Here is a 26,804-nt window from a genome sequence, read left to right as displayed (position 1 = left end):
GAAATGTTATTTACATTTCTATGTGTCATAAAATCAGATGGTTCTCTGTTATTGTTGATAGCACTTTTTACTCAAATAAAAAAATTAAAAATAAATCATTCAATAAAATTATCCTTTGGCACTTAATTTGAAATCCAAACCATTTATTAACCTGATAAAGTCACTTAGACAAAAGGAAGAGCTTCGTTAGTTAACGACTCGTCCATTGGTGAGTTTTGAAGGATAGTCGGTAAAGGAGAGCGACAGCAGCAGACGTGGAGGTGGACGTTACCTCGCTGGTTTTAGGAGGTGAGTCCGGCCAGCTGGCACCGGAATCTCGCAATGGAAGTGTTTGGATTTAGAGGAACACAGAGAGACCCCGGCAGACGCACCACAAGGGTCCAGGACCCTCTCAGCACGCCTCCGTAGGGCTGCCCGGACCCCCGCCGGCTCTGGACAGATGGAGCGGCCGACCCCGGAAGCCAGGAAGGAGGAGAGGGTTGACACACAGGAAGGAGAATGGCAGTGGCCGCAGATGCCAAAGGAAGCTCGTGTGTCTGAGTCGAGCTGAACTGCAGCAGGTGTGTGATCAACCTCACGCTTCACTTCATACCGGCCTGCTTTATGATATCGGACAGAACGCCAGTCACAGCTCTCAGACCCGCCGAACGCTGGGTCAGTGAACTAAATGAGCGTTTTATTACACAGCAGCCATGAAAAAGTATTTGTCACACTTTGAATTCTCAGTGTCGTTGCGTTACATTAAGGAAATGAAAGCAAGTGTCATTTGTGTTGAAGTCAACCGGAACCCAAGACAGAAGCTGATTGTATTCATCAGGAATTGATTGGATGGTAAAAACAGGTGGTTGAAAAATAAGACGACCTAGTGAAGTAATGGAAAGGAATGCAAGAACAGGTGTAAGGTGTGTATAATGCTACTCAGGATCAGTGGAAATACAGTTGAAAAGTTCTGCAAAATGTTAATTATTTTACCAAAATAAGAAAAATTGTTCAAAATATATGATATTTTTTATTTAGTATTGACCTGAATAAGATTTATTTCACATAAAAGATATTTACATATGTGACCGTGGACCACAAAACCAGTCATAAGGGTCAATTTTTCCAAATTGATATTAATACATCATCTGAAAGCTGAATAAATAAATAATCTTTCCATTGATGTATGGATTACATTGATGTAATTAAGTTTTGATATATTTACAGTAGGAATTTTACAAAATATCTTCATGGAACATGATCTTTACTTAATATCCTAATAATTTTTGGCATGAAACAAAAATCAATAATTTTGACCCATACAATGTATTTTTTGCTATTGCTACAACTATACCCCAGTGACTTAAGACTGGTTTTGTGGTCCAGGGTCACATATAGTCCACCAGAGAAAATAATAGTTTTTTTGTTTAGTGATAGTTGTTCATGAGTCCCTTGTTTGTCCTGAACAGTTAAACTGCCTGCTGTTCTTCAGAAAAATCCATCAGGTCACACAATTCTTTGGTTTTTCATTTTTGTGTACTTGAACCCTTTTCAACAATTTTAAGATCCATCTTTTCACGCTGAGGACAACAGAGGGTCTCATATGCAACTATTACAGAAGGTTCAAACACTCACTGATGCTCCAGAAGGAAAAACAATGCATTAAGAGCTGGGAGTGTAAACTTTTGAACAGAATGAAGATGTGTGCATTTTTCCTATTTTGCCTAAATATCTTTTTTTTTTTTTTTTTTAATTTAAAAGCTTCCGAAGCCACAGAAGATACTTACATTTTCCCCAGAAGACAAAATAAGTTAAATTTACCCTGATCCTCAAATTCAACAAGTTTTCACCCGCTGGCTCTTAAAGGAGAAGTTCACTTCCAGGACAAAAATTTACTAATAATGTACTCACCCCCTTGTCATCCAAGATGTTCATGTCTTTCTTTCTTCAGTCGTAAAGAAATTATAAAATCAGGAATTATCTCCATATAGTGAATTCTAAAGTAAATTTTTGTTCTGGAAGTGTACTTATCCTTTAATGCATGGTTTTTCCTTCTGGAGCATCAGTGAGTGTTTGAACCTTCTGTAATCGTTGCATATGAGTCCCTCAGTTGCCCTCAGTGTGAAAAGATGGATCTCAAAATCATACAGTCATTGTTGGAAAGGGTTCAACAATATGCCTCTACTTAAAAAAAAAAAAAAAAAAAAAAAACTTATCTATATATACGAATTGCTGCAGTTTCTAAAATGAACACTAGAGGCAGTACAACTCTGACAACTTTTATTCCCTTTCACACAAAGTATTATTTACAGGGTCATATTTTCGATTAAGTAAGCCAAATTTTTGCACAATTCCTTGCACCTCAAAACAATTTTAACATATGTACAAGACCTGTACATTATCTTACACTGATTCAGTTGCCTATGTTTTTGCTCGATTTCAGAAATGAAAATAATTACAATCAAAGCCACAGCAGAACTGTTGTGTATCTCACATTTCAACACAGAAATTTGTTACTGAATGAATCCACGGTTTTTGTGAATCGAGTGAGTCAATGATTCAGTAATATAAAGACAGTCACAAACAAATCTGTTGAATGAATGGCTGAATGACTCACTCATTAATTCAGTGACTTGCTGCCACCAGCTGGTGGTTTTAGTTTCAAATTTAAACCATTAATGCCAATTTAAAACTCATTAATCTCTTCATTATGCAATTGCAATTGCAGTGTAAATGCATTCATGCCATCTCTGAACAGTCTGTGTAAATATGCCTAAATGACACTTCAGATGCAGCTACTGAAAACAATGTTACAGTCTTAAATGTCTGTGTAATAAATTAAATTATTTTTTAAAACTACTTTTTTTTGTAATGTCTATTCACTACAGTTCTCATTGAACACGGTAGTGACTTTTAAATCATATTTTTAAGCGCCTGACAGCCCTACTTCTTGCGTGTGTTTCTGGCCTGACTGTAGGCCTGTATCACATATCTCATCTGATATGACTTGCAGATGATGGCGCTCTGATCTCTTGACTCGCATCGTTTTCCAACTTTTTATGCATCCACATCAAGCACACGGCCACACGCGGCCCTGACCTCCACGTGCTCTCACACGCGAACGCCGTCTTCTATCCATCCCGCTTTATTGCCACCAGCGGCGGGGCAGACGGTCCGTCCTACGCGCTCGGTCGCGGCCGAACGACTTCGGTGATGGAGAGGGTTTATAGGAGGGCAGCATGCTGGAGACCACCTTGACCCGTCCCTCCGCAAACCCGGATCCCGACACCCAGCTCACCTCAGCTCTTGAGTTATTATCATAATTTCTCATGGCTCCATGTTTTACAGAATGTTTTGTGTTTTATTGCCTGAGAATCAGAGGCAGGAGCGGCAGCGAGCGCCGGCGTGATAAGAAAAGCAGTCATGTGAAAAATGAAAGGGGCCACATGTCCGGCAGAGAAAGGAGTGAGGGTCAAATAATAAAATACATGACAAATGCACCGGCCGTATTTCATGTTCAATGTGAAATGCACACACAAACACACGTACATGTGCACACACGCCAAATTCACATACAACGAAAACTCATGAATACAATAAAGCTCAAAAGACAAATGACAAAACAGATAGCTGTGCTCCTAGAAGCTGATTGGAGTTTATTTGGAGCCTGAGAGACATGGTCACAATGAGCCTAAAGATTCATCAAAGTTGTGCTCAGCAATATTTGGACTATACATTGGTGTACGTTACATTGGTCTTTTTATTCATCTTTTTATTTAGTTTAATTTCATAGTTTCAACTTCTTTATCTCCTTTGCGACCCTACAAATTATAAGCTTTTCAGAAAACGGATGGAGAGCACTTTTTCATAATTATGACTTACTATGTCATAATTGTTACTTCTTGTCTGAAATTCTTATCATTTTGACGTTATTATGACTGTCATAATTTAAACTTTTGATCTCATAATTGACATACTGTGCTATACTTTTGACTTTCTATCTAATGCCACTTCGCTTGTATATCCAGACCAGAACAAAGAATTCTTCAAATCAGTTGTAAAAACATTAAAAACCCTATGGTTTGTCAGGATCCTGTGACACAAAGGTCACACCTGGACAGAGAAGGAAAAACATCCCTATCAGGCTGTCAGGTCAAAAGTTTTCAGTCTTTCTCTTAATGTAAGTTGTGGAATTGACACCATTTTACCAATCACACTGAAACAATTTAAATTGCAACTGCAACTGCAACTGCATGGCAACTTGTTTTGTTAAAGAGTTCCTAAAGTTTGGTTTCACGGGGAGATCATTTTGGGTCTTAGAACTCAATTCAGTTCAAATAGCATCTGCGCAGTCAAGTCGACGATAACGCTGGAATTTAAGTGTCCCCAACTAAGCAAGTAAGAGGCGACAGCAGCAAGGAACCAAAACTCCATCGGTGACAGAAATGGAGAAAATTACTTTTACCTTTTTTTTTTTAAGTTCTGAAAGTTACAGTATGTTTCCATAATGAATGACTCTATTATCTCTAAAGATCAAGGAGAGTTTGATTCCTCATGATATGAGCATGATATGAGTCTTAGTGCATTAAAGCCCCTGATGTATCTACACATATGAAGTCATGTGCTTTCTTGTAGCCAAACCCAGTGAGGAATCAAACAATACAGCCCCTGATAAGAGGTCGGGACCTGAGGCCCGGCACGTGGTCCGGCAGGTATAAGCGTGTGCTCATAACATCCCGTGACTTCCACGCTTGGTCACGTCTGTCCGCACCCCTCACTCTCCTGTATCTCTCAATCTGCACATTTTCTTACACTTTAATTACATGGCCGTATATTGCCCTGGGCCGTATGGATGGGCGATACTGAGAGCAGATAAGATGGAGGAGCTTCTGTCACCACCCAAACATATTAGAACGGCACCAAAGCCAATTATCTCCATTCTGAACGACAATTAAGCATCCGACTCTATCCAAATACACTAATTCAGACCCGTGGAGCTCCGATTTTAAGGCCAGAGGGCATTTTTAATAAAAATGTATGACTTCCCCTGGTTTGTTTTACTAGCCATGAGAATGAGAGACAGGGGGAAAAGACTTTCTTCCGATTAATAGTCAAGAGTGTATTTTTTATTTACTTTTTTTTTTCAATCAGGTATACATTAAATGAATCAGAAGTGACAGTAAAGACATTTAGCCATGCAGGCTTGGTCAGGAGAAAAGATTTCCTACAAAATCTTTACAAAATGTACTATAGTAGTTTATCAAATGTAGTTCTCATTACCACGGCAATCACTTATCTTAACTAAATAGTCAGCCAAAAATGAAAAATTATAAAACGGATAGTTTCGGTCCTTGATTCTGATTAAGCCGGTCCTTGAGCCGCGTTCAAAGCTGTTGTAAATTACTCTACAAACATACACCTTTGTGTTCGTTAACTGTTTCTGAGGAACTACATTGTTTGGCACAAGAATAATGTTTGCATTAATATTATTACACTTTATTTGCTTGGTTTTATTTTTGTAAAACCTTACTACGTTTATTGAAGAACTGTTTTATAAAAGCAATAAGCCCCGTGAAGCCGTGGTTTACAGTGAATTTATAACAGCTCAGGGGGTTTTAGGCACTCCGCTTCGTGTCTAACAACGCCCTTTAGCTGTTATGAATTCACTGTAAACCACAGCTTCTTGGGGCTTATTGCTTTATCATAAAATAAATTCTAAAACCAATCCTTATTATTATAAAACCAATCCTTGATTCTGATTGGTTGAGCCGTGTTTGAAACTGTTCCCTGCTGAAAAAAAAAAAAAAAAACAGCTAAAACCAGCCTAGGTCTGTTGGCTGGTTTTATCTGGTTTAAGCTGGAAGTAGCTGGTTTTAGCTGGTCTCCCAGCCTGACCAGCTAAGTCCACCCTGGAAGTGGTTAAAACCCCTCTAAAACCAGCCTGCTGACCAGCTATGATCAGCTAAGACCAGCCAAACAGCTTAGGCTGGTTTTAGCTGTTTTTTTTTTTCAGCAGGGTTGTAAAATACTCTACAAACATACACCTTCGTTTACATTTGCGTGTTGCTTGGCCACCAAACCAAAACCGCCAAAACCGGAGGAACTATATTGTGTGGCGGAAGAATAATGTTTTTATTAATATCATTACACTTTATTTGCTCTGTTTTTTTTTACTACGTATATGGAGGAGCTTCGCATCATGCCTAACAACGCCCCCTTAGCTATTATTAAATCACTGTAATCCATGGCTACTTGAGGCTTATTGCTCTATTATAAAACGGATAGTTCTGGTCCTTGATTCTGATTGGTTGGTACGTGTTCTAAGCTACTGTAAAATACTGTACAAACATGCACCTTTGTTTATGTCTGTGTTGCTCGGCAACCACTTTGTTGCAACGACAACTGTTTCTGAGGAACTACATTGTTTGGCACAAGAATAATGTTTGTGTTAATATCATTACACTTTGTTTGCTTTGTTTTTTTTTGTGAAACCTTACTACATATATGGAATAACCGTTTTATAAAAGTAATAAGCCCAGTGAAGCCATGGTTTACAATGAATTTATAACAGCTCAGGGGGTTTTAGGCACTCCGCTTTGCGTCTAACAACGCCCCTTAGCTGTTATAAATTCACTGTAAACCACAGCTTTTTGGGGCTTATTGTTTATTGTTTTATTAAAAAACGGATATTTCCGGTCCTTGATTCTGATTGGTTGAGCCGCGTTTGAAGTTGTTGTAAATTACTCTACAAAAAAACACCTTTGTTTACGTTTGTGCATTGCTCAGCAACCACTTTGTTGCAACCACAACCGTTTCGGAGGAACTACATTGTGTGGTGGAAGAATAATGTTTTTATTAATACCATTACACTTTATTTGCTCTGTTTTATTTTGTAAAACCTTACTACGTATATGGAGGAGCTTCATGTTGTGCCTAACAACGCCCCTTAGCTATTATAAATTCACTGTAATCCATGGCTTCTTGGGGCTTAATGCTTTATTATAAAATGGACAGATCTGGTCATTAATTGTGTGATTGGTTGAGCCGCATTCTAAGCGGTTGTAAAATACTCTACAAACATACACCTTTGTTTACGTCTGAGTGTTGCAACCACAACCGTTTCTGAGGAACTACATTGTTTGGTGGAAGAATAATGTTTGTATTAATATCATTACACTTTATTTGCTTATTTTGTAAAACCTTACTATGTATATGGAATAACCACTTTATGAATGTAATAATGGTTTATAGTGAATTTATAACAGCTAAGGGGGTTTTGGGCACTCCGCTTCACATCTAACAATGCCCCTTAGCTGTTATAAATTCACTGTAAACCACAGCTTCTTAGGGGTTATTGTTTTAACAGCAGCTTTACAGGATTAAAAGTCACAAAGGTTTAGAACAACAGTAACCGATGACAGATTGATCATATTTCGGTGCTGTATCTCTATAATAAGCCATAATCTTCAGGAGAGATGCAGTACAGTGGAGCTGCACAGAACGCAAGATGGAGACAGATAAAACGGCAGAAAGAGAGAGAGAGAGAGAGAGAGAGAGAGAGAGGTGACTTTGAGGAGCTGGACTCAGTCTCATGCCAAGTGTCTCTCTTTCTCTCTCTCTGTCACCTAATCCTCAGTCCGACGGGTCGGTTGTAGGAGCGTTTGGTTGAGGCGGGTCAGTTACCCGCTATCACAGGGCTTTAATCTGAGCGGCCGCATCCTAAACTGGCTGTGTGCGCGGTGCCAGGCGAGCGGCGGTGGGCGCTGCCATCCCTGAGAGAGACAGCTAGAGGTTGTCTGTACATGGATGGGCACTTCACAGCTCGGCGGGGGGGGAGGAAGGGGCATCGCGGCAGCTGCTCGGGGCATATGGGCAGAATTCATTAAAAGAGCCCAAAAAAAGCTCATGTGAGGAGAGACAGAGAAACAAAGTACAGCAAGTGTGTGTGTGGACACACTTCTGCGTATCCATGTACATCACAGGTTCTTGAGAATTGTCTTGCATCATGCCTCAAAGTTGTGTTAGACCTTGAGACAGTCTTAGTTTAGTATCGTTGATGTATTATTATAGTATATTTGGAATTGGGTTTTATTGTTATACTTTGTTTTCATTTATATATATATATATATATATATTTTTTTTTTTATTAAGTTATAGTTTATTTAGGTTTACTTATTTTAGTATTTACTTATTTCAACTTTAAACAAAAATGACAAATGTTGCCTTTTTTTTTCATTATTAAAACAAACAAACAAAAAAACTTTGTGTCACATTGTGTTAATTTATAGTAAAGTATTATATAGCATTAAATTAGCTTTTTTATCATATTAGTTTAAGTTTTGGTAATTTATATGTGCTTTTGCATAGATTTCTTAATATTTCTATTTTGCTTTAATTGTATTTATTTCAGTTTTTTAGCAATTTTAGTACTTTTTAGTACAGTTTCAGTAATTAAATATTTCTAATTTTATTCATTTATTTATTTAATTAGATGTTGAAAATTATATTAGTTTTAGTAGTTTAGTAATGATACTGTGTAAAACGTTTTATTTATTTATTTATTTTATTTCAAATCTACCAGTCAAAATGATGGTCATGACAATATACATACTGCATATCACCAAAAAGCATAAAAAAAAAATAAAATAAGAGAATAGCGTCATTTAAATGCATATATTTGATACTCTGACTTAAATGAAGCATGTTATCACGTTAATCCAGAAACGCAGGAATGAAGCTCATGAGAACAGGACAAGCTCAAATGGTCGATGGTGTGGTCAATAATGATAAGGCCGGCTTGCTCGGATGTGCAAAGTTCATTTTAACTCAATCAAGTGGATTTTGGTTTCCCTGCTCATTAACCTTGGATTTAGGCTTTTTCCAGATACTACAAACGGTGACAAATGTCTCCAGATTGATCCAGTTAAGAAAAGCAATGTTTCTGGGTTTGCAAGGTTAACCTTGATGGGAAACACACACAAGATGTCAGCCGCAATGACACGACGCCATCGTCAAGAAACACATTCAATATGAACAATATTTTCCTATCTGAGCACATGACGTAAGTCCTGAGGTGTAAATCCATCTTCAGGCCACAGGAAGCGGAGACTGATCATCTCGCTCTCCTTGATCCCATTCCGTCTGGAGTTCAGAGGAGACCTCGGTGAACAGATGATCCCAATCCCAGCCCACGTCCTCCTGCACAGACACCATCAAACATCACTTCACAGAGAGAAAACAGCTGGGAAACAGGACAAACAGTGGATTCAAAGGAACAGTTCACCTAAACAGGAACCCTCTGTCCTCATTTGCTTACACAAAAGGAGATTGTCTGAGAATTCTTTATGTAACTTATTTGTCTGTCAAGCTCCAAAATGATTGAAAAATGTACAAATAAAGTAGATTTCATGATTTGTTTCACACAAATCAAATGTACTTCTATGGTACGTTTTTAAAAAATTCGTTTTTTGTTATAAAATAATGTCATTGTATATAAAAGAAAGCGGGTATCTTCAACATTCAAACTGTGATTTTAATTAATTTCATTCAAAACGATGATTAAACTATTCATCTGTCATAATTTGTTCACACTACATTGATTTACAATGAAAAATGGTGAGTAAAATAGTGTCATTGTGTTATTTTAGTATACACACTACCAGTCAAAAGTTTTTGAACAGTAAGTTCAATTTTTAATGTTTTTTTTTTTTTTTTTTTTTTTTAAGTCTCTTCTGCTCACAGAGCCTGCATTTATTTGATCCAAAGTACAGCAAAACAGTAAGATTTTGAAATATTTTTACTATTTAAAATAACGGTTTTCTATTTGAATATATTTTAAAATGTAATTTATTCCTGTAATTTCAAAGCTGAATATTTAGCATCATTACTCCAGTCAAATGATCCTTCAGAAATCATTCTAATATTCACATTTGCTGCTGAAAATTTTTATTATTATTATTATTATTATTATTATGTTGCAAACAGCTGAGTAGAATGTTTTCAGGTTTCTTTGATGAAAAGAAAGTTCATAAGAAAGCTTTTGAATGGTATAGTGTAAAATGTTACAAAAATGTTTTTATTTCAGATAAATGCTGATCTTTGCATCTTTCTATTCATCAAAGAAACTGTTTTAAATATTATTATTATTAATAATAATAATAATAATAATAATAATAATAACAATAATAAATGTTTCTTGAGCAGCAAATCAGCGTATTGGAATTATTTCTGAAGGATCATGTGACACTGAAGACTGGAGTGATGATGCTGATAATTCAGATTTGATCACAACAAAAAAAATAACATCTGAACATAGATTCACATAGAAAGCTGCTATTTTAAATAGTAAAAATATTTGACAATATTATTGCTTTTGCAGTATTTTGGATCAAATAAATTGCTTAGTGAGCAGAAGAGACTTCTAAAAAAAACCCCATACTTTTCAAAACACACACGCAGTATTTTGGATCAAATAAATGCAAATAAAAGCAGAAGCACACATATATATATATATATATATATATACATATGTGTATATATATATATATATATATATATATATATATATATATATATATATATATATATATACATATATACACTACCGTTCAAAAGTTTGTGGTCAGTAAGACTTGTAATAGTCTTTAAAGAAGTCTCTTATGCTCATCAAGGCTGCATTTATTTGATTAAAAATATAGAAAAAAAACAGTAATATTGCAAAATGTTTTTACAATATAAAATAATGTTTTTTATTTTAACATACTTTAAAATAGAATTTATTCCTGTGATGAAAAGCTGAATTTTTATCAGCTGTTACTCCAGTCTTAAGTGTCACATGATCCTTCAGAAATCATTCTAATATGCGGATTTATTATTAGAATGATCAATGTTGGATAATATCAACAGTTGTGCTGCCAAATATTTTTTGGAACCTGTGATTTTTTTTTTGTTTTCAGGATTCTTTCATGAATAACAAGTTTAAAAAGTACAGTGTTTATTCAAAATATAAATATTTTATAACAATGTAAATTATTTATTATTAACTTTTAATAAACTTTTAATTATTAACTTAATACATCCTTGGTGAATAAAAGTATTAATTTCTTAAAAAAAAAAAAAAGAAACTATAAAACACATTGTTGGACAGTATGAGATGAAAAATGCTGCTTGTGATTTCATAAATCTGTTGGACTGACCCTCTTACACGGCCTAGAAAGAGCCGGACAGACGCTATATTTACTGGCAGAGCTCACCTCTCTCACCTCCTGCTCCGGGGCTAAAACCTTCGTGAGCAGCTTCAGGTCGATCTCCCCATCCTGGGAAACATTCAATACACGCACAATTACTCAAAAAATCAGCATGTGACCAAATATTCACCCCAAAACACAGACGCTGTAGAACGTGAAGGATGAGTTAGACAGTAACCTTACGCTGCTTTACAAGATCCTCGATTTGGACAAAGCAACAGTCTGTGTTGTTTAGGAATGACAGGTAATGATGGGCAAGTGTCTCACCAGGGACTGAAAAGCCGAATACTTCATGAGGTCGTTGTCCAGGTCTCTGTAGGTCATAACTCTGTTCACCTGGATACTGCAGATGAGAGACAACCATAAACGTGTCTGCATTTGGGCATCTCAAAGGAGTCTAAAGATATTTTGTCCTCCTTTTAAATTGCTGATAGATGACATGAAATTCTGAGATGTTTCAGGTTCGTCAATCCAATTACAGATGAATTTAAATTTAGACAAAATATTACAAGAAAACGTAGACATGAACACTGATTGTTAAACTCACTACTCATAATACACTTTAACATTTGCACATATCCAAGCGTTTCTGACAGATATGTGTGTACAGGCTTGTGTTAAAATATTCATTAAACATGTTTAGGACAAATAAAAAGCAATAACTATCGAAGACCAGTTGTTTTATTAGTGTTGTTTGTGTCTCTGGACTTTACATCTGTAAAGCTGCTCTTGAACGATATTTATTGTGAAAGCGCTATACATACAAATCTGAACGTAAGTGAAAAATGTTTGTATTTTAGTCATTTGTTTTGACAAAATAAAACATAATTTCTTATCGACTGAAGAAAGAAAGACACAAACATCTTGGATGACAAGGGGGTGAGTGAATTATCTGTAAATTTTTGTTCTGGAAGTGAACTTCTCCTTTAAGTACCAAAGTGCCTTTTAAGCCCGAAGCATATAGACAGTATAACTAACTTAACTTAGTTTCTCAGCAAGAGCCAGCAGATCTTGAACCACATGAGAGTTTTTATTTATTTTTTTTTTATTCTTTAGACTGTAGGATACCTGGGTGGAGCAGCGATCTGCATGGTGAGGTCTTCCTCCTGAACCTCGTCCAGGTCTGGAATCACTGGGATGTCTAGAAAATGCATGTGAAATGTGTTAATCCTGTTAAGAGTTCAATGGAAAATACAAGAGATTTCATGCAACTACCTATAAAAGTACAGTGTCCGAGAGAGCTCAATGTCCTGAAATTGAAGAAAACATGCAAATTGAAAAAAAAACACCAGCTAATTAAGAAAACATCTTCATAATGTAATGTTGCAGGAATGTATGCAAGTAGGCAGTGATGTAGATCTATACGCAGGTGTTTTAATAAATAAACAAGGTAAACAAATGACAAGGAACAATGGGAACACAGAAACAGAAACATGTTCAACAACTGACAAGGAACAAGTGAAACACTAGGGCTATATATACACAGGAGAACAAAAGGTACAATGAGTTACTATGGGAGTTTTGTCAGATTATTTAGGCTAAGGAAAAATACAATCAGGATGTTAAAATAAACACAAAACTCATTGACAGCACTTCTAAAGAGTAGACATTTTAGCCTGGTTTGTCACTTGTTGGGGTCCCTTAAAACATTCTCATTGTGGTTTGTGGTATTCACAGTGCATTTCTGTATTTGGTTGCAGTGTGAGTATTTGCAGTGTTTCTATATTTGGTTTCGTTGTATTTACAGCATGTCTCTGTATTTGGTTGCATTGTGGGTATTTGCAGAACATTTCTTTATTTGATTGTGAGTATTTTAAGCTGGTTTCCTTATTTGGTTTTGTTTTGAGTATATGCAGCACTTTTTAGGGGTTCAAGCACTCATAACTCCTAAACCGTCACAGGCTCAAGTGTCTTATGTTGTTGGAATCCTTGGCTCATGCTGGACAAAACGCACAGATTTAATCGTTAGCCTAGTGAAATTTTCGCGTATTTCACATTTTTTGCAAAACCTACTTTTGCGAACTAGTCCTAAGTTTTCCAACCCAGTCGGAACCAAACGAGTGCAGAAACACTCTGGAGAGTGAATATCAATAATCATAAAAAAAAGTTGAACTTTCAACTCCACCAAACACCAAAACATTTGAAGCGGGCAGGGCCACTTTTAGAGTAAAATGCCTATAACTTCTATAACTAACACTTATGTAAGAGCTCGCACTGAGGTCACAGGACAAAAAAAAAAAAATCACTTGGTGGTGCTATAAGAGGGAATAAAACTAAAAATGGCTATAACTAGGCAACCATTTGTCCTATCAACATGAAAATCACTGTGCACAGTCTTGGTCCAAAGTGCCCCAAGTGTCTATGGGGACATTTGTATATCTTGGCCAATGAAGTTTGAGCACCTATTAGACAAGGTTAATGGAGGCCGATCGGAACGAAACTTGGTGAGCCTGTTTGACTGTTTTTTTGTGCTTTTTAGATGACAGGACAGTGGAGAATGACAGGAAAGTGTTGGGTGGAGAGGGGGGGAGCAGGATCGGGAAAGAACCCTGGGTCGGGATTCGAACCCAGGTCGGCCGGAGGAGCAGTTGCACTATATGTCAGTGCGCTAACCACACGACTATAGGCACTGATGGTCTGTGAGTTATTTAAAAGATATCGGCATTTTTTGAGGGTATGATTAATTGTACATTGCATGGTTTTCCACACATACACGTGATATTCATATGATATGATAGATCTCCTCGTTCTGAACAACTTTGCCTCTAGAACCACTGCTGTCAGTCAAACCGTTTTTTAAATGATTGAGAAGATGTGAAAAAACCCTTTTTTCGCTCCATCTGGAAAAAAACACTGCAGTGCGGTAGCCCAAACGAGAACTCAAAACTTCACGAAACCCATTGAGCACATGCGACACATGATTCTTAACAAGCATGTGAAGTTTTAGGGAGATCGGAACACAGCTGGCGCTATAACAGTCATAAATGTTATAAAAACATCATATTTCTAAGGAAAATCACCTGGATTTTACAAAATGCTTTTTTTTAAATAATCGATTATTGTTAAAAGGAATATTTTAATCCTTTACAAGCAAAATTTGCACTAAAAAAAAAACAAAAAAAACAGATGATACTTTTTAATGCTGACAACCACATAATAAGCTTGATAGGAATGTGGTAGGAAAATAGTTTGCACACTAGTTGTCCAATAAGCCACAAAACTTCTCTCCTAGTATTTTATTTTGTTTTATTTTATCGTAATATATGTTATGTGATATTTCAAAACATACTGAAATACTTTAGCTGTAAATTTCCAAGGAGCGGTGTTCCTGATCAGCTGAGCGAGGAGTGGAGCGGGGAGTGGGAGTCTGCTCACATACTTTGTGCGTTTCTGTATTTGATTTTGCTATGAGTATTTGCAGTGTACTCTGTACTTGGTTTCGAGTATTTGCAGCATGTTTCTGTTTTTAGTTGCATTGTGAGTATTTGCAGCGCGTTTCCGTATTGGGTTGCGTTATGACCGTTTGCAGCACATTTATATATTTGGTGCCATTGTGAGTATTTGCAGTGTGTCTCTGCATTTGGTTTTGTTGAGAGTATTTGCATCACATTTCTGTAATTGTTTGCATTGTATTTGTTTCTGTATTTGCCACTCTCTTATTTACGTGCGTACAACAGTTAGTGTAAACTAGAGATTACAGTTTATAAGTTTTAAAAACTGACATTTTTCTTACACGAATGCATAGATTTGTTTCAGAAGGCCTTTGTTAACCCCCTGGGGCTGCGTGGATTACTTTTTATGATGGATTCACTGTACTGAACTTCTATTGGACATTTTTTTAATATAACTTTAATTGTATTCGTCTGAAAGAGGAAAGTGATATTTAACTAGGATGGCTTGAGGGTGAGTAAATCATGGGGTAATTTTCATGTTTGGGTGAACTATCCCTTTAACAATAAATGTGTTTATTTTACAAGCTGTAAATAAAACAAAGGTTACTGAAGCAGATTTTACAAAAGAAACAAAGAAACAAACAAAAAAAACGAACAAAATTTTAACTTTAATTCAATGTGTTAGTTGCAGTTTCTCTTTAATTATTTGGGAAAAGTTAAATTTTTGCACAGCAAACTAATGTTAAGCTTCGGGCCTCAATCATTCATTTGATGATTCACGGTAGTTAATGCAACAGTTTACAAAAACAAATACTGACTTATTGTAACTGACGTACATATAATTGAATAACATGTTTATTACAATCAGATTTATTTACTCGGCAAAGCCAGTGGATTTAAACGGAGCATGTGAGCAGTATAAAGTTTTTCTCGAGACGCACTCGGCCATATGCTGCAGCTACTGCCGGGTGTTACTGCGAGTTGCAGCATTTCCCACAATCCCCGCAATCATCACAGATGCTGTCTGTCTCCTCGGCGTGGCTCTGTTTATGTTGTGTGTGAACTGGCGTTTGATTTCCTCCCTCTCTGCGTTTCTCTCACTCTCGCGCTGACATCCTCTTCCGCGCTGCCCCCCTGTCACGGCGACCAGGCGGCCATGAATATTCAGTGATCAAGACAGTATCTCTTCCCGCTGTGAGGCGGCGCTCCGGCCAGGGGCTCCCCAGAAAGCACCCCCCCACCCCGACACACACTCGCGCTCGTCCCGGCGCCGAGCATTTGGGCCCTGTCAGCGGCGGCCACCCTCAGGACCCTTCAGGCCAGAGCGGCGACCTCCGTGTCCATTCGGGCCGGGCCGGGCTCCAGGCGCGCAGGCCTGCCTGCGAGCCCATCTGTGTGGGGTCGGAAGTCACGGCGCGCCCTGGCAGGAGCCGCGGTGCCAAGAGCCGCGTGCCCGCTGCCCGGAACAGTGGGAACCCGCTTTAATTGGCAAAACTCGACAGGACAGAGCGTGGCATCGCTCCCAAAGAAGGACAAACTTTCACAGCCCTTCTCCTCTTTTTGGACAGACTTTTGCTGGAGTGCGTTCAGGTGTGCCACGAGAGCGCACGCTTACAAAATCACCGTCAAACACGGCCTGACAGTGCTTAGAAAGTAAAAGAAAAGCTTTGTTAATAAAACCAGAGGCTGATAAATAAAACATGAACAAAACTTTTGTCACATTCACCACTCAAAGCTGAACTGTTCAAAACCGACGCGACTAGAATAATAACTATAAAAACAAACTTGCATTTACTTTACATTCTGTACTCAACAAAGTGGACAACACTTTTTAAATAATAACTTTATGACTCTTCATGAATACTAAGTCATTAACACAACATTATGTAAAGGAAAAATCCCCCTTTACTTGTATGGAAAAGAGCAGCTCAGACATTCTGCTAAATTCTTCAAAAGCCATCAGATTCACTGATTTTCCTAGAAAATGATTAACGGAGAATCAAGTAAAGACAAAGCAACTTCAGTCCATTAAAGGGGTCATCGGATGCCCATTTTCCACAAGTTAATATGATTCTTTAGGGTCTTTAGGCGTAAGTCTATAACATACTTTGGTTAATACTTTTTAATGGTAGTGTAAAACAACACCCTTTTTACCGTGTCAAAATCAGCCCTGTTCACAGCGAGCCATTTTGTTGCTTTAAATGCTAATGAGCTCAACTCACCCCACCTTCTGTAGGTGAAGCTGGATCAAGAATGATTCGCACAAACATAGACTCATTTAGGTAGATCACTGGGAGAATTCCCTTCAAAAACGAAAATCAACATTAATCCTCTGCATCTTCAGATGTCGGGAGTAAATGACGACTGCTATGTTCATTATTACATCCAACAACACAATACCTCAATCACTCAATCGGAGACATTATTGCCTACTCCTGAACTGGTGTCAAAACAATGGCGGAGTGTTCACAGCTCAGTCAGGGCGAGTCTAAGGTAAGACGGGCGTGTAAATCAATTGTGAGAGCGGCCTTGGTCTGTGTGACGTCACACCGACAAGAATCTGAGAATGGCCTGATTTGAAAAAGGGGTTATGATTTATATGGATTTTTAAAAAAGCACTGGGTGGGTTTTTATCATTATACGGTGGTTGTGTACACACTGCCAACACACATTTATGTTCAAACAACATGTAAAAGTGAATTTTGCATCTGATGACCCCTTAAAGTAGGGATGCATCAATGTATTGGCCGTCGATATTTATCAGGCCGATTTTTGATTAATTTAAAGTCATCGGCATATCGGAACGTAAAGGGCCGATACCGGTGGTTTATTAATTAACTGCATGGGGACAATGAGTTGCATGTCTGTTGCATAATCCAATGTTTTTCTCTGGGCAAAATAATTAAATACTTGCCAAAACAAAATAAAATCTGTACAAAATATATGTGAAATGCCCGCGCTCAGCTGTAAATTCATCATAGATAAGTCACACTGGCAACTCCATGGCAATCGAAATGCATTCGAAATGTATTTCACTTAAATCATTATCAGATTAACAAAATTAAAGAAAAAATTGTGCTGACTTTGATCACAGTAACAAAACAAAGTTCACGGAAAGCAAACCGAGATGGCACAAAGCTGTTTTATTTATTTTGCAAAAGCTGTACAGTTTTGAACGATGTTTTGCTTCTATCTGTATTACCAACCAGCACTGGTATGACCATAAATTATAGAGTAACAGACGGGAAAAACAATGCAGTGATCACGTGGGCGCCTCACACGAACACACAACATATTTTTGCTACCTTGACATCGCAGCCTGTGCATTATCAAAATAAATTACAGATAAAGAAACATAAAAGGTTACGCTGCTTAATTTAAATAGTATAGTCTGTGCTGTTCAGTGTGACCACCGACTCACTGCTGATATAGCCTATGTGAAGGATGATGTTTTACGTCAATAACGCGAGTAAAGAAGTCTATCTGACATAATAAACAGCATCCAGATACTTTGTGAATATGGAAACGTGGGTTTGTGCAGAATAGGGCTGGGCGATATGGCCAAAAAATGATCACAATAATTTTTTTCCACATCAGTCGATGTCGATAATTATCACGATAAATGTCCATTTTTGATTTACAGTAAATCTATGGTAAATAATGGCGATTTGTAGATTAAAAAGCCTTCTGACTGTCTCGTTGAGCACAGTGTTTCTCCTGGTGGTCAGCACCGTTTCATCGAGTCATTTGTGTTCTTCACTGAATTCAAGGGCTTCACATTGGCGCTATTTAGTGACTGAGACTCTTGAGCGAACAAACGCATCTGCTCTAGTAAGTTTGCGCCATGTCGACTTTGGTCCGAGCAGATAAACGGTCTGAGTGGTGCGCTTTGACTAGCGCTCTAGTTCCGCCTTTGCCGTATAAACATTAAACCGAACTCTTGCTATCATTTATGGAGGAAATTCATATCGTGTGATAATTATCGTTATCAATTTATCGCCCAGCCCTAGTTTAGCTTTTAAATTAATTGATTTTGGCTTGACGTTTATTTAGCCTAAATAGGCTACAACTACAACAGGATTTGTTGTGGAGAGAAGGGAACTAAAATAGCCTAATTGTGTTTGTAATGTTAGTAAACAGTTTGCTTTATTCACCAATATGTTAGCCTACATTATTTCTGAATGTAATTATAAAATGCAATTTACAGCCTACGAATTTAGGCTGTTTTTCCTGTCAAAATGATTATACGAGTAGCGGGTTTTTTATCCATGTTGCAAACATTTTTAAATATTTTAACAAAATACTTCAATATCTTTAAAGTGTTGACAGTTGTTTTCTTTTATTTAAAACATTTGGTCAAAATGTAGAAATACACAAGATAGGCTACCAGATATTTTTTGTCTTTTTGCGTAAAGAAAACGCTGTACTACTTATTATTATTATTATTATTATTACTACATTTTAAAAGATGTTATTAACCAGTATTTTTCTACTCAAACCAGTTTCAGAACAGAACAATTTTTCCCCGTTTTTAAGCCCTGCTTTATGCAACAGACCAATATCGGTATTGGAATCGGAATCTGCCAATAGTTGTTTGATAAAATCGTATCGTCCAAAGAAAAAAAAAAATGAAAATAAATAAATCCTATCGGTGCATCCCTACCTTTAAGTGTTCACCTTGAAATATTACAAACAATATCAAAGTTATTCTGAAGTTTACTTGATAATAATCAGTAAAGATTTGACAGCAAAAAGGCCAGCTAAAGGTGGATGTTTGTACAATTAGACTAAAAGACCTTTTACTGTATGTGTCTTGGATGAACCCATGACACATACAGACCAGAAGATCACAAATACATGAGGCCAGAAACAAAGCACCTAGCGACCGCACTGAATACCCTAGTGACGACAAAGCAACAAGCTAGCAACTGTAAACCGACACTCTGGCAACCACAGCACAACACTTTTCATGCATGAGAAAACCACATTCACATTTTTTTAAATGTAAAAATCTAGTTATATAACTCTAACTCTTACATAACACTGCACCGACTGAACATGTACATCTGTTTATCAGGTCACAAAATGTCTGAGCAAAATCTGGTAATTGTCCAGATTTTCACAAATCATCGCTTACTATAAAGTAAGACTTTTAATAAAATAAATTAATACTTTTATTTAAAAAATATGCATTAAACTGATTAAAAGCGACAGTAAAGTTATTTTAAAATACATTATATAACTGTTTTCAACATTGCTAATAATCAAATGTTTGTTGAGCAGCAAATCAGCATATGAGAATGATTTCTGAAGGATCATGTGACACTGAAGACTGGAGTAATGATGCTGAAAATTCAGCTTCGATAAATTTTAACAGATATTCACACAGAAAACTGATATTTTAAACTATAATAATATTTTAGAATTTCACTGTTTTAGCTGTAATTTTAATCAAATAAATAATGCCTTTATAAGCAAAGGAGACTTTATTTTTTTCTTCTTCAAACAATTTTTAAAGAATAGTTCCTGTTATTGATCTCCACAAATGATGCACACAAACCTGCCTTAAGATCTTATGAAGCAGGCCGGACACCTTAAAATGCTCCTCATTAAAGTCTCAAGGAGATAAATGTGGTCATTTTGAAGTAATTTTTAATTCTCTTTCAGACTTTCTGAATCCTGTCACAAAAGCCCCGTTCAATTCCATCTCCCTGACCCCGGTAACAAGCCCCGTTATCCTACATTGATAACTTCTTCCTTTTCTCTCATTTTTAATTAAAGCTAATTAAAAATGCCAGCCTCGTTTAGTCACTGACAAGATTCATCTGTGTTCCTGATATACAAATAAATGCAGGCGCGCACGAGCGCTGCTTCATATTCATGAGCGCGAGGTGACACTGTCTCCTCATTTCTAAAGCAGCGCGTTCAGCAGATTCGGGCCCCCGCGGACCCCCAGTCAAATTTAATGGTCTTAGTGCAATGACATCAAAAAGCCTCTACGTCCAGCCCTCGCAAACGCTCTACTGGATCTGAACTTTTCCGAATAATGCACCATCAACACAAACGCGCCAGAGTTCAATGTGATGCACGGCGAGGTAAAGCTCTCGGTATGCAAACGCCATGATTAAGCGGCGAGAGAAAACAACGGTTTTTAAATGAGGTCGCGCTGTGACCTGCGACACGAGGTCGAGAGGGAACCGACAATGATGCGCACCAGAAACCGCTTTCTGATGCTGATTCTATCAAAAAGTCATGTGTCACGGCTTTACAAGATGATGTTATTTTCTTATTTATTCATGAGTTCAAGCAACTTTTCCACGAAAGAGTAAAGAAGGTTGATACTGAGTGTATGAGCTCATGATGTTCAAAGATCGATAAGTTTGCTTCTGTGTTGGCAATAACTGTTTTATTAATGGCAAGAACCCAAACAATCATTGGACCACACTAGAGAAACATGATATGCATAATATGAACACATTACTGACACTGATGATAATAATAACCATAATTATTATCCTCCTGATGATGGATGATAACATCTCTTTAACTTACATTCAAGAAGCAACCCGGGACCAGAAGATCTGAGACTTGAGAACAGGCTCATTTGAGCAGTAAGAAACCACCTAGCAACCAGACAGAACACCCTAGCAACTGTATAGTAACACCCTGGCAACCGTCTAAATCACAAGTACAGTGACCAGTGATTTTGGTCATTAGTTTGATATAGACTGTTATTTTATCATTGATGAATTATATCTATTATAGCTTTTGTTAATACTTTAAATTAGATTGTTTATACATTTTCTGTTTTTTATTTTCATTTCATTAAAGTTTTAGTAATTTGTTGTGTATTTTTTGTCATTTTTAATCCGTTTTAGTTTTTTTTTTTCTTTATTTTTAAAATGTTTATTTTTTATTCAGCTACTTTTTTTTATTACATCTTTGTTTTAATTAATTTAGTTTTAGTCATTTTAGTACTTCAACTTAAAATAAAAAAAAGAATCAAATCTTGTCTTGGCAACTACCTAAAATAAGTTTAAGCTTATTTTATTTTGCTTATTTTATTTTATTTTATTTTATTTTTATAAAGCTATGGATCTTTTTATGGTTTTAGTTTTAGTCTTGACAGTGCCAACCATTCAGACTGGCTTGGTCTAGTAATATTTCTGAAACTGGCTGATTATGTTTGCTGATTGTCAACATCAAAGTGTTTTTATAAACATAAATGGTGAATGTGCAATAGGGCTATTTCATATCACAATTCCAATTTTCCTTTTTTTTCCTTCAGATTTTTTATCTGTATTTAAGGTAAGTGTTTAAGGGTTTTTCTTTTTTTTTCTTTTCTTTTCTTTTCTTTTCTTTTCTTTTCTAATCTGTGCAACACAACTAGAGAAAACAGAGATGGGACTGTGGTGAAAAAAGTAGGAAAACTTTAACACCCATAATGCACTGGGCCCAATTTAGACTATCTCTGAGTGGGTAAAATGCATCATCTGGTGGACTTTTGCTGACAATTAAACAAGGATATCTTGGTGTAGGAAACACTGGAAATAGCACACACTCTTTATGTAATTACACTACTGACGTTGAGATTTGGACTTTAATTCCTACTTCGATTCCTAAATCTAACAATCAAACAATTCCTGTTGTCAAATATTCATAGTTTGTTTGTTTGTTTTTGGATGCTCAATCAGTATAAATATAACAGCTTGTATATGTATTCTGATGTATTCGAATGCCATTTAATGAATCTTCTGGTATCTGTATCCAGTACTTTATTTCTGCATAATCTCTTGATTTGTTAAAATTATTGCATTTTTTAATTATTTAAGGTGTGTTCATTGTTTGAGACTGTAAGTGCGAGCAGCATTCGGTGTTAAGATCGCATGTTTCTGAGCCTCAAGCTATCAGGTCTTTTAAGCCTAGTGTACAGTATCTCACTAAAATTGAGTACACCCCTCACATTTCAGCAATCATTTTAGTATATCTAAATAATAGTATATCTAGATAATACTATAGAAATTAAACTTGGATATATTTTAGAGTAGTCAATGTGCAGCCTGTATAACAGTGTATATTTACTGTCCCCTAAAAATAACTCAACAGACAGCCATTATTGTCAAAACAGCTGGCAACAAAAGTGAGTACACCCTAAGTGAACATGTCAAAACTGTGTCCAAAGTGTCAATATTTTGTGTCAAACCACTGTTATCTAGCACTGCCTTAATCATTCTGGGCATGGAATTCACCAGAGCTGCACAGGTTGTTGCTGGGATTCTCTTCAAATCCTCTATAATGAGATCATGGTGCTTCTCCACCTTCCGCTTGGGGATGCCCCATAGGTGCTCAATAGGGTTCAGGTCAGATCACCTTCACCTGCACCTTCCTCAGCAAGGCAGTTGTCATCTTGGTGGTGTGTTTGGGGTCATTATCATGTTGAAAAACTGCCGTTTGGCCCAGTTTCTAAAGGGAAGGCATCATGTTCTGCTTCAGAAATGTACAGTACATAAGGGAATCCATGTTTCCCTCAGTGAACCGCAGCTCCCCACTACCAGCAGCACTCATGCAGCCCCAGACCATTTTCTTGGTACTCCTCACCAGGGCATCACCACACATGCTGGACACCATCTGAGCCAAACAAGTTGATCTTAGTCTCATCAGAACATAACATATGGTTCCAGTAATTCATGCTCTTGGACAGGTTGTCTTCAGCAAACTGTTTGCGGGCTTTCTTGTAAGCCAGCTTCAGAAGAGACTTCCTTCTCGGATGATGCCAGTGCAAACCGACTTACTGCAGTGTGCAGCGTATGGTCTGAGCACTGACAAGCGGACCTTCTGCTTCTGCAACCTCTAAAGCAATGCTGGCAGCACTCATGCATCTGTTTTTTGAAGCCAGGTTCTGCACCTGACGCACAGAACGAGCACTCAACTTCATTGATCGACCCTTGCGAGGCCTATTCTGAATGGAACCCGTCTTGGAAAACCTCTGTATGACCCTGGCCACTGTACTGTAACTCAGTTTCAGGTTGTTACTGAACCTCTTATAGCCTAGGCCATCTTTGTGGAGAGCAACAATTCTAATTCTCAAATCTTCAGAGAGTTCTTTGCCATGAGGTGCCTTGTTGAACATCCAGTGGTCAGTATGAGAGAACTCTACTCAAAGCACCACATTATCTAATCTAATACAAGATACACAACTTTGTATGGTCCTGTCAAACAGATAAAAACATGAACATGATGAATAGGTCATGTGGCTTTGCATGGTTAAATGACATAGTGCTGTTATCACTTAGGGTGTATTGACTTTTGTTGCCAGCTGTTTTGACAATAATGGCTGTATGTTGAGTTATTTTTAGGGGACAGTAAATATACACTGCTATACAAGCTGCACATTGACTACTCTAAAATATATCCAAGTTTCATTTCTATAGTATTGTCCCTTGAGAAGATGACTGCTGAAATGTGAGGGGTGTACTCACTTTGGTGAGATACTGTAAGTGTGTTTGTCCCTAGTGTATGTCATGAAATAATGATTACGAGTGTGTATAATTTATCAATCACAGCAGCTGGACTCTCACTGAATGAGCTTCTTTATCCAGTACAATACATGAGCAGTCATTGGCTTGAGTTCTGCTTGAGTTTCATAAGGCAGTGTTGATGGTGGAGCTGCTGTCTGGTTGGTTAAATAGAGTAAATGTGTTTGGAGTCAAACAGAACTCACAAAAATCTTTTACTCACCACTTTCATTGTCGGAGCCCTCAGGGGTTTGTGGCCTCAGTCGCCGGCTTCAGACACAAGGACAGAGATCATGTTAAACACAAGAGATCAGGGACAAAAACTCCATCCAGGAGCAAAACACACACGCACACGCACACGCACACGCACACATATATATATATATATATATATATATATATATATATACACACACAAACACACACATATATCGGTCCAGCTTCTGAGAATACTGCTTAGAGATGAGAGATACAGCTAAAAAGATACCTTGACATTTATGCATTTACTAAAAAGAGACTTACACTAAAAAAAATGAACTTTCACTGTCGTTAGTTTCACTCTATACATCCATGTTAACATTACTTAAAAAATGCATGTAACGCCATGGACTTAATATAACTGAGTGGTTTCTACAAAAAACTAACATTGTCAGCTTTGCTTAACAAGTGTTTGTTCAGTCAACTTAACAATGCTGAGTGAAATGCACAAATTAGTAAAACGATGTAGGATGGACCTTTAGGTGCACCGTAGCTGCAACAGAAGACAGACAAACCAGGAAAAGATGCGGGTGACTCAGCTTGTCAGGTATGAATTAAATTCTTTACCATCCTGATAAATACTGCTTTGAAAAAGTGATTTAAGTCTGCACAAAGGGTTTTTATTAAAGTTATCAGTATATTTTGGTGCCTGGCAATGCTAATCTGTTCCATACAGGCTACATTTTCATTCTCTAGTATGTTTCCATTTTAGTCAGTTATGCTAACTCGTGTTTCTCTCTCAAAACAAGCATGTGGCAATGTAAGGACTGCAAAATAACAGTGTCAACTAGATGGCAATTTTTGAAGCACTATAATGTTAGATTAACACATGGCTAATTTGGTCACAGTAATTGTTTCCCATGCACTATATAATATGGAATTAACATGGAATGTACTACGGAGTTATCTTAATCTTTCATATGCTAAGGATACTAGTGTTTACGATGTTCTATTTAGTTGTTCAAGCCCATGTGGAGGTAGCCTAATTGCTTTTTGTCTTCAGATTTCATTGAATATCCCTGAATGTAAATTTAAAAATGAAAGATATCCTCAGTGTTGTGTTATGTCTTTTAAATCTCTAGATTGCTGCTGAGTTTACTTGAATTACCACCACTCAACTGATTTAGACAAACACTGGGTGGATACAGAAGTAAACTGGCCAGCATCTACCAATAAAGGAGTTGCAGGATGGAACATGTGTAAACTAATGGTCACTGACAAGATTTGTAATATGTGTTTATGATATGATGCTTGTTTTCACTTTGGCATGGGGAATTGTAATTTTGTCTGTTCTTAATTTTTTTCCACAGAACAATACCGACTCAATTTGGATCTGTGTATCTTAAAGGGATAGTTCACCCAAACCTTTTTCATCGTTTACTCACCCTCATGTCATTCCAAACCTGTATGATTTTCTTTCTTCTGTTGAACACAAAAGAAGATATTTTGAAGAATGTTGGTAACCAGACAGCAATTGACGTCTATAGTATGGAAAAAAAATATATACGCAATGGCTACTGTCAACTGTCTAGTTACCAACGTTCTTTGAAATATCTTTTGTGTTCAACACAAGAAAGAAAATCATATATGTTTGGAACAACTTGAGGGTGAGTAAATAAGGACAAAACTTTAATTTTTGGGTGAATTGTCATTTAATGAAGACTATGAAATCCTCATGAAGGAGTATACAGTAAGTGTTCTCAGGCATTCTTTTGAACACTAGACAATACAATACAGTAATCAACTGTATAGTGGATGCATATGGATTTACAGTCTTTACAATTACACACTGCATAAAGGTCCTGCATAAAACTGACAACTTTTAAAACTGGAGTTTGGAGTTTGTGTCCACTGAAAGTTTTTTTTTTTTTTCAGCTTCAAAATGTATGTTGTTAAACAACAGTACAATTCATTGAATGCACTGTAACCTATTACTTACAGCCCTATTTATTCCTGTCTAAAATTAATATGACCCGACTAAGGTCTGTGGATACATAATTCTCAGAATCTTTGCTTTTAATGGATGTATTGCTAAGTGATGTTAAATTTGCAACCTGCATTTGTTGGTGTAATGAAAATTACTGAACAGCTTAACTGTTTTCATGCCTTTTAGGACTTTGTGAATGCTGAAAGAGACCTGACTAATACAGCCATTGGAATTTACATCATCAAACCTGGTCTGTGACCCTCCATCAGGTTTTGGAATCAACTAAAAGTTGAGATGTCACCTAGGCTTGTGCTCTGCATTTGAGTGTCATATACAGCATGAATCTGTATTACATCACCAAGACCTTGGGAAGAACTTTTTCTGTTGACAAGAATGCTGTTGCCTATCTTGAACTGAGAATGATTACAATTTCTTGAAGAAGTTGCTCATTGTAAGACCTTGAGAAGAAAATAAATGTATTTTGTTT

At 37.0% G+C, this 26,804-nt stretch overlaps 1 protein-coding gene across 2 annotated transcripts in view; it reads right to left on the bottom strand.

The window, feature by feature from the left end:
• Positions 1–4,434: 4,434 nt before the first annotated feature.
• The window catches only part of LOC127179966 (intraflagellar transport protein 43 homolog), a 40,456-nt gene continuing 18,086 nt past the window's right edge, over positions 4,435–26,804 (bottom strand). Inside the window, exons 5-9 of one of the 2 annotated variants that reach the window (XM_051133822.1) lie at positions 24,356–24,402; positions 12,294–12,366; positions 11,493–11,568; positions 11,232–11,294; positions 4,435–9,177 (exon numbers count right to left, since the gene is read on the bottom strand). In XM_051133822.1, the coding sequence (XP_050989779.1) occupies positions 9,067–9,177; positions 11,232–11,294; positions 11,493–11,568; positions 12,294–12,366; positions 24,356–24,402 (370 nt within the window). In that variant the 3' untranslated portion in view covers positions 4,435–9,066. The remainder of the gene's footprint in view (positions 9,178–11,231; positions 11,295–11,492; positions 11,569–12,293; positions 12,367–24,355; positions 24,403–26,804) is intronic. The other variant, XM_051133823.1, reaches the window with a different exon arrangement.

Source organism: Labeo rohita, chromosome 17, assembly GCF_022985175.1.
Source record: "Labeo rohita strain BAU-BD-2019 chromosome 17, IGBB_LRoh.1.0, whole genome shotgun sequence".
NCBI lineage: Eukaryota > Metazoa > Chordata > Actinopteri > Cypriniformes > Cyprinidae > Labeo > Labeo rohita.
Note: the sequence above shows the minus strand (reverse complement) of the source record. Positions and strands in the feature narration are given on the sequence as shown.